Below are 16,206 nucleotides of genomic sequence, written 5' to 3' on the forward strand. Positions count from 1 at the left end.
AGACACACACAGCAGCAATAAAGACAGAGTTATTAAGACATTTAAAAAGCACCAATTAGGGCCAGGAAGGAACACTGCCAGAAAAGGTGTGCATTTATATACATACTTGCATGTGTGTGCTTGCATACTCACAGACATGCAGAAAGAGAAAGAGAAATATCTAACAGCCTTTAGGTTGGAAAGAAACTTCAGGAGTCAGATTCTCTTGGTGGTACTTCGCTGCTGCACCCATCCAATAGAATGCAATTCACAAATTAATTAGGGCTGTGGAGAGGAAAGATTAAGACTGATTCTAGCTTGCACATACAAAGGGTACTGCTTCTTCTAAAATTCACTGCAGTATGTAAATACAAATGCATATAATTAGGTGACTTAGATCTCACAAAATGACCACAATGCTGCTTTCTGCATGACTAGGCTATGCAACTGAAATATGCAACGTAAATCAGAAATTAATTACCCTGAGGACTCAGAAACTATTCTAAGAGTATTTATTTGAGAAATAAGGAAAAAGCAGTCATGAATTTGGCTCATTATTCTAGAAGACAGAATTACTGCTCTTTATATTGAACAAGGAGTTCAAGAACAAACAAGGTGTTTTTTCTCCCAGATTTGTGTCTCAGCTGACCATCAACTCTAGCTGCATATTTCCTTGAGGTAAAGACATTTCTAAGGTTCTTCTCAAACTAACTACCAGTAAAATCTAAGCTAACTTTTTTTGCATCCTTCTTTCTAAGTAGGGGCACTGTCTACCTCACCTGCATTCTCACTCAGCTGACCTCCAAGAAAGCTGTTTGACATGATTATCTTTCAATATGTTATTCCTCTGTTCAAAAGTTATTTGTTCAAAAGCTATTTGGAAGAGCAGGAAGAAAGAAAAGAAGGAGGATAAAGGCGCAGAGACATGCAATGTAAATTACACAAACTTAATCCCTTTGGAACAAAATATTGCCCCCATATGTTCATGTGAGCTCAAAAACCTCCTTGACATAGAACTTCCACAGAGGTGACTGATAAATCAGAGCAGAAATTTTCTCCATTCAGTATAGCAGATAAATGATAACTTATTCTCGGACCAATGGAGGGACACCTGTTTTAAATACCTCAGCAACTCACACTTGAATTTCATCCAGACAAATACCTTGCAGGATTGCGGATCCATGGTATACATTGAACGCAATTAACTTCCCATCTTAACGTATTGCTACCCAGAAATAGCAGCAAACACAGCATGACTGTGGCATCAATTTTTTAAAGATACTAAAGAGGTACTCTCCTTGTTTCGTAACTTCAACTATAAATCATGGGAAAACAAACTTGTAGTGTCTCTTTGTCTTATTCCTCTTTGACAAGTGCTTTAGATAGATTAGGGAAAAATCAAAGCTGGAGACATACCTATTTTCTCTGGCACCAGGAAGACATATTCCACCTCGTTAATACTCTCAGTTAAAAGGAAAGCTTTTATGATATTTTACAGAAGAAAAAGAACTCTACTTTGTGACATGCAAGTTTGTCCTTCAGGTCAAAAAACACAAATGCAGATGAAGAACCCCTTCTTTATCCACTTTTGGTTTTCAGACCCTGGACCTCCTCTTCTCAGCTGTATGTACCTCTCAGGTGACCATAGAATTCAATGGCAGCTTTCTTCTCTGAAAAAATTTGAATTCTCCTCAAAGATTTTAGGTCTACGGCTGGAAGAGTCTGTTGTCTTACCCCTTGACATTTTTATGGCAGAATGTTACCCATAAAGAAACCTAATTAATTGCAAGTTTAGGTATTTAAAGAGGCTAAAATTTCAGAAGAGCCAAGAGGTTGTATCCATAAGCCAAGGACAGTGTATTTTGCAAGCGCTCGGAATTTCTGTGTCTTTTGGGGACCAGACATCAAGCTATTCTGTGCTTTATCAGGGCATTCTGAAGAACCACCGAACCTCTTACTAAAGAATTATATCCAATGCTTCTGAACAAAGGGAAAATTAGAAACCAAACTGGTAAGTTATAGAGTTGTGATAGTTTTGTCTTACAATTGCTTAAGTTTTCCATATTATCCCCCTAAGTGAAGTCAATGACTTCTTCAAATTTCTTACATCAGAGAATGCAGAAGACCAAAAGTAGAAATGCATGATGCTTTATCTACTGTGCATGAATCAGCTGATAGCATCTTATTATGTCTTATGGAACAGGCACAGCAAACAAGAAGCAGCTAGGATTTAATGAACATGGTGCTTAGTTCTAGAAAATTTATCTGTGCTACTTCTTGCAGCTCTGAAAAACTCAGATTGTATTTAAAGCACATCTCTTACATGTAACAGCATAAAATTATAACTGAACTGGAATCATCGGTTTAGTGTATTGATATGAATGCTACACAAGGACTGAAATTATACTCAGGCTTGTACTTTACAAAATATCCTCAAAAATTACAATGTGGTATCCTTTACCAACTTAACACGGCTTTACTGTGAGAGTGATCACAGATGTCAAACTTTTACAAATAGACTACTTATTGTTGAAACACACTTGTTGTAGCTGTCATGTTCCCATTGCTCTTATTTTAACCACACATTGATTATTCATTATAAAGCCTCTTGTAATAGCTTAAAAAAACTCCCTCTCTAGCAATAGCTGGGATTGGATAATGAACTGAATCCAGGAAACATTTATGTACTTCTTAATTGTAAGGGCATTTCTATTAAGAGGAGAGCACCTTACCTGCCATATTCAAAACAAATCCTAGGCATAGGTGGCTCATCTACTCCAATGGCACTCACTATCATTACTGTCCTAGATGGAAAGACACCCCTCTGAGCTCTTGTGATGATAAATTATAGGGGGAAAGAAAATAAACTGTTGTATAAAGAGTTTCCTGGCTCACAGCCAGACAGATAAGAGAAGTGTATGGTGAAAGCATCCTGTACCCTGATGAACACCAGCATTGTATTGAGACGCAATTGCAGATGGGCATTGTGCAACAGCACTGCAAAGTGTCCCGTGGACATTTATTTTCTTTAGAAGAACAAGAAATTTTAAAACAGGTTAAGCAGAAACTGGTTAATTTTTTTATCAGCCTGGAGTGAGAAGTGAAGAAGGAGAGAAGGGTACTGGCATTTCTACCCCTTGCTGCTTTGTTGGAGTACAGTGATCTCATGAAAGCAGGCAACTTTCTTATCTTGCTACAATGAAAATGGGAAAAGAGGAGTTTACACATCTTTTTCCATGTTGTGCTGTTGTTTTGATTTTCTTACACGCCTCTTGTCCTCACTGTGGGTAAGGGATGCAGCAGCTGGTCCCTCTCTTCACCCATACACGTAGAGAAGAAGAGAGAGGTCAGCTCTTAGGAATGACTGCTCCATCGGGAGGAGAGGGCAGCAATCCCAGGAGCGCCATCTGCTGCCGACTCATTACATTTGAAATTCCCAAGGAGTTTTAACTGTGCATCTCAAGAGACAAAACAAGTGGGCCTCCGAAACGAAACTGTGGAAGGGGAGAGGGAATGTTGCCTCCCTTGTCTTTCCAATGAAATGAGATGGACAACTCCATAAGGCTTCTTTTAAGTTTAGTGCACTGGTTGCTCTACAAAATCTCTCTTTGCTTCCAGGGGAACATTTTGCAGAAGGAGGTATTGCTTACCATTTGAAATGTTGGTAGGATAAGATTTCCCCTCTCTATTTCACCTTTGGAAAGGGAGAGAAAGGGGATGAACATCAAGGCTTAGTGTGCCAAGACTTGAAAATATATTTGGGTGCTGAAGTGGGATTCTTGCTTTGAACACCAGCCACAACAGCTCTTCTGCACTTTGGGTAGTTCATTAACAGAAATCAATACAAGCTGCCTTCTAAGAAAGCCAACACTTGTTCATCGACACACTTTGTAATTCCTTTTAGCAGAAGCATCAATGCTTACAAGGTGTGCACTAAATTATGGCAAAACTGCAGAATGTCAAGGCTACTGAAAATAGTTTCATTTCAGTGCAAACTTAAAAGATAAATCTAAATATAGTGAGAAAAAGAGTAACTTCTAAGAAACAGAGAAAAAAAAATGTGTTGTCTTTACCTGGAGGCCCTTCTTCTCTATCTTCTTCTGGAGTATTTGAAGGCACTTTGTGAAATCTGTGAGGTCCTGATCCATGGTCTCAATTAACTCACATCCCTAGTGAAGAAGCAACAAAACAGAGAGAGAGAATAAAGAAAAAAAAGTCAGTAAATTTTTAATTTTGATAACTAATGATGTCTTTGGTGAAATTAACTGCAGACAACCACTCAGAGTCTCTGCATGGAGATGCAGAATTAAGTAAAAGACCCTTACAGAGCCCAAAGACTGTAGGTCCCAGCTGAACTAGTTACTATGAACCAGCTGTTTGATAGGTCCAGGAGTATATATTCAAAGCCCATTGAGTACATTTGTGAGTTTGGATAAGCATGTTTTACAATGCTCTGCTGGATGGACAAGTTCTGCTGTAGTGAGCCCCGGGTGATCAGTAACTTTCAGGAAAATGACTGTCCTCTCTGGTGCTGCACTTACTATGTCTCTGCTACATACATTCAAACCTGTATAAATGTGAGCATCCAAAAGTGTTCAAGCATCCCAGAAACAGTGCAGCTGTACTGCAGTTAATTTAAAGTGATCCAACAACAACTTCCTTTCAGTGGGGTATTATGGCTTAGAACACGTTAGAGAAGAGGAGGAGTTCAGATTTCTTAACTGAGAGATAAAGCAATTCCTAAACCTCCGATAAAAAGCTGAGTAAGGAAAAGTGAAGTGTATCTACCGCATAAAGTCACTATTCAAAGAGGTTGAAAGAATAAAAGATACCCAATACAGCATTGTGAATTAAAATAAGAATCATACACATTAGATTTAGAAGTTCCCTCTCCTACCACTTCAAGGTCCCCTTAAAAGCCTCCTAGCTTTGTCTTACTTGACAGATTTTATGTTTCTGCTATACACAATAACAACTGATAAGAGAAAAGCATTCAGAATACAGAATCTTTGTATGTGTGCCTCTGTATATAAAGTACATTACTCTGCTACATGAGAAAAAAAACCCAAACAACAAAGCCAACATAAAAATGTTAAAGTTGCCTTTACCTTGGTGGTAAAAATAAAGGTACAGTAGACAAAACTTCCAAGATTAGTGAAGGCATGAAGTATACTGAATTGCATGCAACAAAGTAACAAGCCTCCAATAGGAAGACATACACTACCACTGAAATGCTTCCCCACACAGCCAGAATGCATATAAAACCAAATAAAGTCATCAGGCAGTAGGGAATTTGGATGAAGCAGAAGAGAAAAGAGGGAAGATAATAACATGTTTTGCTATTATACTTCTCACCTCAAAAACTTCTGAAAGAAAACTGGTCAAAAGTAGCAGCCTTTCTGAGACCTGAAATATTTTTTCAAGTAGTAATAATAGGCTTTCCAAGATGAAGGATCATGTAGCTGCAACAGCACATGTAATCAGAGATCTCTGCTGCAGAAGTGATGCTGCTTCCCCCGCAAAGAGGTGAGGGAAAAGGTAGTTGGGTTCTGCACTCAGTGCTAAGCACGAAACTCTTTGAAGAGCTGCCATATAGCCACTCTTCTCTAGGAAAGGCTGAAATGTAAAATTGGCAGGAGGAGAAGTGACACAGGCCATCTGGAGCCTGTAATGACCATGTGAATTTGGCAACACCAGTCAGAGACACCCAGTGAGCCCAGGAAAGGTACAGGGTTGTTCAGTCCCACTCAGAAAAGCTTACAGTCAGATCTGAAAACTACTGAAGGGAACTTGTTTATCAAAGCCACTCTAAATGCAAAGGTGTCTCATTCACTAAGGATGGGGTGCTGATCTCAGACAGTGTTGATATCAGCACTGATAGTGGGAAGAGAGACCAAGCTGTGAGAAACTGTGAACAGATAGGACCTCCTCAGTCTTCTCAGACAGCCTCTGAGCAGCTTGAGAACGTGACAGATGAAGACTAAATCAGTGGTTGGGACAGCTACTGCTGAGTATGGGAGAAGACACAACCTCAGTTGCTGGCTCTTAAATTAGCAGTAGAGAAGTCAAGCCTTTTATCTTTTGCCAGGGCCATTCCTTGGCTTCACAGCATTGGCAGAAGTAAGTGGTTTATAGGTACCAATTTATAAATGAAAATTTAACCCCCACTTTCCCTCAGTACTTTGAAAGACTCCTTCCTGCAGTCATTAACAAGCCTGATCTTGAACAAGCAGGTTTGTCAGCAGAAGGTAGGCTGCAATTCTACTTTCCACACAGGGAAGATCAAGGTGTCAGGGTTTTTATTTTTATTTTTTTAATGATGATCTATGTTAAGATAACATTATAATTTATTATTTTATGCTACTATTAGAAACATTTATTTGAGTTTAATTCTTGCCTAGCTTCTCAGGATATTCTTTGACAAAAAATTATTCTAGAGGAAGTGCAAGGTACTACCAAGGCAAGATAACATTAGCATGGTGATTGGAGAGCACTGAAGGTCATTTAGCATAGCTCCAGAAGAAAGCTGTGATGCACCACACATAGACAACATATGTTCAGCCCTGCTACTGTCTTCTGTGCATATTCACAATAAAAGGCCTCAAACACATATCACTGGAATGCAAAGTAAATATGTGAATGGGATGTCAAACGTACAGTTCATTAAAGGCAGCTTACTGTACCTCTGAGTACAGAAAGAGGGTACTGGGGCTCATAAGTGCCTGGAACTGTTTAATCACTGCCTGTACCTTTAATGCTTTACGCAAGTACTGCTGTAGATCATCATACCAAAAAATGCTGATAGAGTACTACCATTAAAGCCACCACTTTCTTCAAATTAAACTGTGATTTCTCATTCTCTTTCCACATCAAACAGATAACCAGCTGTAGAATTGGCAGAGATTTTAGTACTGCTCCTTTTGCCACAATGTCAAAGAGACTGGCATGGTCAGACTGAACTGGGGGAGGGGACAAGCAGCAAAACCGGAATCTTCCTGCATCCTCTTTACGGCCTTGCTGAAATTAATGTCTGTGCAATTCATGTTCACTGATGGTATAAGAGCCTCAGATAAATCTGTTGCTCCTGACATATCAAGTGCAATATTTTATGCCACAGAATTGGATGACAATTGTAATGCAGTTCTTTTCAACCTTCACCACATTATTCTGGAATGACAAAAATCTTCAAGACAGAGCTACCCAATGCAGTCAGAGTTTAATGAAAGGACAGTATAACAATGGCAAGATAGGCAATAACACTTGTAGTTTATAGATACCTGCTCAACTTAGTAACATTAACCTTTGGTAAGAAAGTTAAAAAGCCAAACAAATTTAACATTAGGAAAGGTTCGAAAAATCAATACCACACAGCAGGAAGGAAAACAATAGATTGCATCTGATGACGATATAGCTTTGCTGAATGATAGGATGAGGCACAGAGTATGAGGCTTTTGCTGTTCTGTCTTATTATAGCAGCTATGGGAGCCACATTGTTAAAGAAGGAGGAGTGTGTCAGACACATGTAATCAGATTATTGAACCCTATATTTCAGACAGACACTGAATTTAGACAGGCACTGAAATGTCAATCTGAACATCTCAGCATTTCTTCCATTTTTAGAAATGTTACACATCACAGCATGTTCTGTGTTTGCAGAAAGCAGTGTGTAGTTGCCTATTCTCCCATGTTCTTCTTAATCTTTTATTAAGACAATGTAATATTTTTTCTTTCTGTAATCTTTCTGAGCATGAGAGCATAATTAGAACAGAATACATAAAATATCCTAATGTGTACTCTGTCTCCCAGGTCTTCCTATGGCAAACCATTTGAGACTATCTTTTGAAGCCTGTGTCTGGCTGTGCTCAGTGGGTGCACTGGTGACATTCAGTTCAGTCCTTTAACAATTCCTGAGCAGAGAAGCTCAATTTTGAGCTATCAATCTCAAACAGATGTGCTTATGTATAGTGTTAATGGCATGCATTCCCAAGCAAAAAAGAGGAGAAAGGAGACAGCCTGTAGAGCCTCTCAAAATCACAGCATAGACTAATAAATTTTAAGAAACCTATATAAATTAAATGTTATCTCTAAACACTCTCCTTCCCATAGGCTTCACCTGCACAAACAGTAATGTACCCACTTTATCCTAATATTTCACTAACCAACAGAGTAAGAGCTATAGATTCTCAGAACTATTCCATTTGGGAAGGACTTTTCAAAGTCAGCTGGTCCAATTCTCTTGCTAAGAGTATGTTAGTTTTGCTCAGGTTTGTCAAGGCCCTTTCCAGTCCAGGTTTAGCTGGAAAGGGAGTCACATCTCTCAGAATGGAGATGCCACTTCCCTGGGCAACCTCTTCCAGTGCTTGACCACTCTCGGGAAATTTTCTTTCCCAGTGTCAAACTGGGATCTCTTGTATTGCAAATCATGGTTGTTGCTTCTTTTCCTATCTCAAGGAACAATCTCTTTCTGTTTTCTCTCTGCCCTCCCATTAGGAAGTTTAAGACAGCGATTTGATCTGCTGCTCACCTTTTCTTCTGGAGGTTTGAACAAGACAGTTTACATCTGCCTTTTCTCACATGTCATGTGTTCTAGACTTCCCTAAAATGTATTTCCCTCACTTGTACTATATTGGCATGCAGTATTTCCACCTCAGAGAGCCTGAAGACGTCATTTAAGAGCAAGGAGGCAGAGGGTTCTCAGTTCTCTCTTCCTTTTAATGTAAATTTCTGGCCACAGGGAATTTCGTTTGGCCCCTCTGATATCCTCTTTCTCTTTTGCCCTCTCAGAGAATAACTCTAACCTTCACATTCCTCATACACTAGCTGCAGCCACATGAAAGTTTTGACCTCCCCAACATTTTCATATGCAAATGTGAAGCAGACAAGCATTTACATTCTGAATTGGACTCAAGGCAATTGATACTGAAAAACAGCTCTAGGAAAAAGCATACATGGATTGAAGCAAAGTACTGCTCTGTGTACAGAAAGATGAACAGAAACGGACTGCAGGTCTTGGACCAGGCCTAGCAAAGAAGATAATACATGTGGATGCATAACCCTACAAGTTTAACAGACAGACATTATGTTCTACTGCCTTGTCTGTAATAGGAAGGTGGTTTTGTGAGGCCAGAGCATTCAATCAGTATCAGAAAAAAAAAAAAAAAAAACAGTTGGGGAAAATTTGTTTGCCGAGATGGCAGAAACACAGAAAATGGTCATTTTTACTGTTGACCCAGTATTCCACAGCTGATCCAAAACACCCTCTACCAGAATCAAAACCAAGTCTAGCATGGGATAAAGATGAGGCAGGCTAGAATGTCACAGGAGGCTTCTGAAAATGTTTAAATATACAGGATTGTAGAGAGACAGACAGAACAAGAACCTCCAACTTGAGCTACTTACAGCCATAAGAGCTGCACAGATTTCCTACAGGTGGTAAGTTGCTGGTGATTGATTTAGTATGATGTCATGGCTGGCTTATCTCTATGAATTACAACCAGCAGGATTTTAGTGAATTGAAGCCTTTTGCATTTGGGGAGTAGGGTGCAAGTAAGGAAGGCAAAGCAGTTAAGTTCACTGACTTCTTTTGGGAACTTCAAATACTGTTGAATAAAAGTGTTGAACAGCTTCTCTTTAACTCAGTTTAATTGTATAAATTGTCTTTTCACTTTTGAAGTGGAGAACAAACCAAGCATGTGCAATTGGTGAAAATTATTTTTGATATTTAAATAGCCAAAATACTTAATTAAGTAAAATTAATTTTCTTTTAATTTTTGGACTCAAATTTGGGTGACTGTCTGGCATCAGTACAAAACTAATACTGTATGGATTGCTTGGCCCTCAGTTCTAGGGTTAATGGTGTTTTCACTCATCCAATTGCACATTAAGTGATGGCGCCATTCAGATTGACTAAAATAATTTATTAATCATGTTGAAGCATATGCTCTGAAAGCCAAATAACTGAAATTTACATTTGGGTGAAAGCTCCATTACTGAAAAGCAAACCAAGAATGTTCAAGCTTGACCATCACTTTTCGTCTTATATAACAACACTTGATTTATTAAGCAAGTACTATCTGGTGGCAGGAAACAAAACCAGTAAATATATGTAAACATATGCACAGTTCCACAGCCCAGAAGCTACATGAACTTGTCAAATTTGACAAGCATTTAAAACAAACAAACAAACAAAAAAGTGCTCTGGAGTTGAAACTGACTGCAACAGCTGCAACCTCTCCTCCCTTTCCCTATTTCTATTTTGATATGATCTTTTCACAGTAAATAAAATGTTTCCTGTTTTTGTTTTTAATGAGGCAGCATGTGGCTTCTGGTGGAGGATTTTTTTTTAAATCATACATTTTATGTTGAGATAATAGCAATGAAAGAGTTCGTCTGCATTAATTAGGTTGCCCCCTTTCAAAAGAAAAGTCTATTGTACATGAAATAGCAATTACTTAAAATTAACAAAATATGAGTCTGTTGAGTTGGTATTGGACCAATACCAAAGAGAGCCAGCACACCTTCTTGGCCAGCTATTAGATACTAGAAAGCGAAATCCAAATGTTTTTAAATCTAAAAAATCAAATGCAAGCAATCTGCTCCCCTGCTACAAATTTAAAAAAAAAAACAAAACAAAAAACCAACAAACCCTACAAGCAAACAAAAACCAAACAGCAAATTAATGTTCCATTTGCTGGAAAAACTCCTAGTATTTATCTGTACTGGAGCAAATTCTTCTGATGTATTAACTTTGGTAAATGAAAGCAAACCAATACTCACAGGTCAGAAAGTGCAGTAATACACACATCACTGCAATGCCTTTATCAGAAGGCCACTAACATATTTTTAAACTTTTAAATAACCAAGCAGAAAAGTAAGAGTGTTGCGTGAGAAAGGTCTGTCAGGAGTTACAGTCTCATATTAAACCCATATCTCTCCATACCCATTTCTGGCATTTAAACAGTAGACCTACTTTTGTACATCCCTGTGCAACCCAAACATGTTATTTTTTCAATCTGATGATTAAAACAGCATAGTACAGCAGTGACAGCCACCTGCTATTTTTGGATCTTCTCTGAAATTTCCCTTATGTGCCCTTCCTTGTCTGAAAAACAAAGGTTCAGAGAGAGGAGTTTTAATTGATGGTCAGGCTCTCTATGTAATCAGCATTGTGAAAAGCTTTTGCCTACCAAGATGTTTAGGCCCTTTGGATCCGAATCTAGTGATGGGTCTGATTACGGTGCCTTGCTTTTCTTGGAAAATAACTTGAAAACAGGAATTGCCACTCTGTGTGCATTTATCTACAAAAATATGAGGTAGCTCGTGGAAGGGAAATCAGAGTGGCGGAATTGCACCAGGGTCTAACAGGAGGGAAGCATGTGAGACTGACTGTAGACAGCAAGAGCCACTACCTAGTTGTGTCGACCCCAGTCTTTTTTACTGACTTACATGCACTTTGAACCCAGACAAAGAACTGTATCATTTTCAAAAATGAAGTAATTACACTTAAACACATACTAAAATCATCTTTGGCACTCACATCGGTGCAAGTAAGAGTCAAGCACTCTTCTGAAATAAAGCAAGAAAGATAAAAGCTGCCTTAACCACAAATCCTATCTGTGCCTCACAAAGCTGAAGAAATAGAGCATGCAGTATTCCTTGCAATTCAACCATTTGAGCTGGAAGGGAATGAGAGAGGCCATCTACATTTCAAATATCCCACACCAATTAATTTGCAGTAACCAAACAGGTTTTTATTTTGGCTTTTGTGATTTTCTTGTTGTTGTGGTGGTGGGGTTTTGTTTGTTGTGTGTTTTTCTTTTTTTTTTTTAATTAAAAAGGCTTCAGGTTAACAACTCTTGCTTTTTATCACATAGGATGACAGACACTCCGAAGAACTAAAGTTAACAAGCAGACACTGTATTTGAATCGACTTCAGTTTCCAGACTAATTGCCAATTCTCAAGAACATCTCAAGGTAAGAAAAACAAGGACAACACAGAAAGGCTTGTACTGGGTTTTTTTCGAAGATCTGGGCTGACAAATTTTAGGCATCCTAAACACTATCTTAACATGTTCCTTTGCCAGCAGCCAAGGAACCCAAGAGCACTGTGACTGTGAAAAATGCACAGAAAATAGCCAGAGATGTTAACTTGGATGGCATAAAATTCCCTGCAAGGCATTTCTAATCATTAATCTTATTTAAATATATATGACTAGTACACCTAGTCCTCTCTTGCATTTGGACAGATTTTATGCAACAGAATTTTTCTTCCTTAGCTAGTATTTCCCAGTATGTCCTTAGTTTCAGAGATATGTAATTGCTCTGAAAAGAATTTGGATTGTGAGAGTAGAGCTGCATTTTAAATATTGATTACTGGACAGATTTTATTGAGACCAGCTCCAAACGTGTGCTAAGGTTATTTTTACACAACTCTGTCTACAAGCACAAGATGAGTACAAAGGGATTTGAAGATTTTGATTACCTGAAGACAGCAAATTGAAAGGAGAAATATCCTCTTATTGTGGATAAAACTCCAAAAACTGTGTTATCAATACAATTTCAGTAGGTCTTTTTTGCTTTTTGGTATTGGGATGTTAATGAAAATAGCAAAATTAGTCTCAAGACTGATTCTTCAGGTAAGACACTGATTACTTCCCACTGCTTGTTAGTTTTCTTATGAACTGCTGCCTGCCTTTAATTTGTGTCTTAAGTTCTAACTTGGCAGGTATGTGACTAGATAATACTCTTTTTTTACCTTCTTATTGTTCTGTCTGACAGTTTCTAAAACCTCTCAGCCTCAGTGTAAGAGCTGTATGTCACGAGGAATAGAAGAAACTTTCTGTGGGGAGAGTTTATTCACTGTCTATAATGCCCCATTGTTTCAGGATCATTTAATATGGATCAAAAGGAGAATGCCAGACTATACAAACCCTCAGCACAATGCAGGTTAGCTTCTGTGTTCCACATTTTAAATGATATGCCTGTGCTCTCTTCCTCCAGTTTTCCTTTCCAGTCATATTTCTCCTTCCCAATGAAGGGAATGGATAATTTAAACTTACAGAGATCTCTCTTGCTTTCTCCAGGCAGATCATCTAGGACAGGCAGATCATGTAACACTTCGAGTATGTGCTGGTGCCTGAGAGAGGCAGGAGCTTTACATTGCTGAAAACTGGGTATCTCCCCACACTGCTACACCCGGTCTACATCCTGCTTACATATTTACAGGATACCAGAAACAGTAAGGCAGAATGAAGCAAATATTTGTTGTTATCCATACATACTCCATGTTAACTACAGGCAGAAAATGAACACATAAAACAGATGTTGTTTTTGGGAACTAATTGGAGGAAAGTTCCTAGCCATACCTCAACACCTTCACATTAGAAATAATAATGTTGCAAAGAGTGCCAAACTCAAAGGCACACTGCCATTCATTTAGCTATATCTTCTGTACTGAAGAGAATTTTATGGCTCCAAGAATTAGAAAGGCTGCATAGGTTTTGAAAATGCCCAGTCTTAATGTAGACTAGTGAAAACAGGTTTCACAACTCAAAATAAAATTAAATTGTTCAGTATTTTAACAAATGATGTTGCAAGGCTAACAGCAATGAAAATAAATAACAATAATAATTATAATAACAACAGCAGCAGCAACAATCACCGCTCAGCTTTACAATCCTTTTCCATCAAAGATCACCAAATTATCTGGGAGCAATGAACAGAAATAATTGACATGCTGACATTTTGACAGACATAGGGAAAAGCTTGGGAAATTAAAGCACTGCCCAGCAGAGCAGTTCTGACTTCATCACTAGCAAGTGTTCCACTGAATATGAACACATTTCCAAGTGAAATTCAGGCTATTTGCTATATTTCCACACAACTGAGGTCGATTCTTGAGTAATATTAGGTCACACATCATATTCACGCAGTAGCTGCATTTTTTATTTGTGGAGGATTTCAAATCTCAATTGAAAAGTGAAATTGCTGAACAAACGTTCAATCCTTAGATCTGAGAGCACTTGATTACTTGTTCAGTTGGACACCAGTTTTATCTTCAAGGCCTGCTTTTCAATAAGCAAAGGTTGCAGGTTTAAAAACAGAGAATACCTTGAAACTGGGCTGTATATGCTTTTCCCCCGTCTCTCTTTTCCACATGAAATATAAACAACTGCTCAGGGGACTATTCAACTAGAAATCAGAAAATCCAAGCTTACTGTACTGAAAATACTTCCATAACACTTGACATGCTTCAAGCTTTTAACAGGTAACAAATATGACATCAAATAAAATAAATAACATACATCCAACTAACTGCAATTACTCTGCAAGTAATACAGAGCTTTGCAGCACAAGATCTTGCATTGGTATACCCTAGGTCTCTCCTAGTGGGATATTCCTTTGCTTTATATAGCAACAGTGATTTGTTAAGTGTCACTTCTGGCTCTTCTTACAGATAGCTGTGATCCCTGGCAAAAGCAAGCTAACACAGCATAATAGGTACAAGCATTACAAAGGCACTATATAGTCAACTTCTTGTTCCAACAGGTGTCTGTTCAGAACCCACTCCACTAACCATCCTGTGAGCATTGATCACAGTCCACTGGACAGGCTATTCATTAAAGGGATAATTCAGAGAACAACAGAATGTTCATCTCCAGAAAACAGGGGTCCCACTGATGTTTATTAATGCTTTAGGATATTCCTAAAGTGAATTACACTGAACTGAAACTGTATGAAAAATCAGATCCCATGATCTTCCCCTACATGACTGAGAACAGGATTTGGCCTCCTGCATCTTCTGTCGACAAAGGGCAATCGAACTGTCAGGGCATATTCATAACACAAAATGCAAGCCACAGCCATCTGTGCAAATTTTGTTGAATTAGTTTGCAGGAACTGAATGTGGAAAAAAGGCTGAGCGTCATATTGTGCTAGAACAGAAATGCAAGTGCCAAAAGGAGCTGGGTGCATACACAGGGGCAGACTGGCCTAACAGACTACCTGGAATATACAACGATGCAAGACATTTCCTTGACTACTGCCTAGACAAAACATAAGGCTCCAGAACACCCGGCTGTGCTTTGACCTTCTCATCAGCTACACAGGCTAACATGATTGCTGAGTGAACCTGACCAACACTCACTGATACCAGTACTCAAGACAGTAAGGCACAGTATAAAATTTCCCTAACACACTACTCTAACACATAATCACATCTCTAGGGATCTGGGAGCTTCTCCTACTCTGCTTTCCTTTGTTCTACCCATACTCTATTTTAAACTACTGCTGTTAGAAAGAAAAGCAAAAAAATATCAAGACCTGCTTGTGCATTTCCATCAGAGACCTAAAAAAAGCTTTGTAGTGGTGTGGTTCAAAATATCCATTACTTACTTATTTTCCTTCTGTGAGATAAAAATTAGGAGAAAGCAAAGCAGGCACAAAACTTAAAAGAATATAAAGTTTATTAACAGACCTTAAAGAAAGAAAAAAAATTAGACCAAACCTTCAGAACACTTCTCCTCCCCCCACCTTTCTCCCTTCTCCCACTGACAATGTAGAAAGACAACCCTTGAGATTTTCAGTCAGTTTACCACCTCTATAATAATCTTTTTCAGTTCACTTAGGGAGAGGAGTCTCTCTTGCCCATGCTGTGGAGGCATCTCCACAAGAAACAATTCTCTCATGGCTTCAATGTCACAGCAAGACAGCTGCCCGGGTTGGTTCTCTGCTCGTATGTAAAAGTCTCTTCCCTTAACTTACAGCTTTCCCCACAACTGTTTTTGAGGGTCCAATCTTGAGCTACTGGGGTACCATTTTAAGGACGAGCTGTTCAGAAGCAAAGGTTCTCTTCACCCATCTCTGGAAGCATCTTCATCTCTAGGAACAGAGGTCTTCTCCTTCCCTGGGGGCAAGGGTCCTCATCACTTTAATTTTTCTCTGTTCAAGCTTCTCATCAAATCATAGCTACTTCAACATTTGCTTATTTCAGCACAAGTACTTTTGCTCACAATTGCAGGTTGAACGCTCCACCCCCCCATGCTTTTATGATACTACAATGGATACTCTGATGCATCATAGTCCACCATAGCTTTACAACAGAATTTCAGCTTCTAGGCTTGAAGCATCTCCTCTTTCTCCTCTCTCAGGGTTTCAGCTCTTCCTTCTTCACTGACTTTGGTGTCTTTATGGTGTTTTCTTCACTTGCCTTCACCCTTCCCTTTCCTC

At 38.8% G+C, this 16,206-nt stretch overlaps 1 protein-coding gene across 1 annotated transcript in view; it reads right to left on the reverse strand.

Annotated features, from left to right (window-relative positions):
* TPK1 (thiamin pyrophosphokinase 1) overlaps positions 1-16,206 on the reverse strand; it is a 254,642-nt gene that overhangs the window by 123,473 nt on the left and 114,963 nt on the right. Inside the window, exon 4 of the mRNA XM_017734592.1 lies at positions 4,053-4,148. Coding sequence (XP_017590081.1) covers positions 4,053-4,148 — 96 coding nt within the window. The remainder of the gene's footprint in view (positions 1-4,052; positions 4,149-16,206) is intronic.

Source organism: Corvus brachyrhynchos, unplaced genomic scaffold (genome assembly GCF_000691975.1).
Source record: "Corvus brachyrhynchos isolate BGI_N302 unplaced genomic scaffold, ASM69197v1 scaffold94, whole genome shotgun sequence".
Lineage (NCBI taxonomy): Eukaryota > Metazoa > Chordata > Aves > Passeriformes > Corvidae > Corvus > Corvus brachyrhynchos.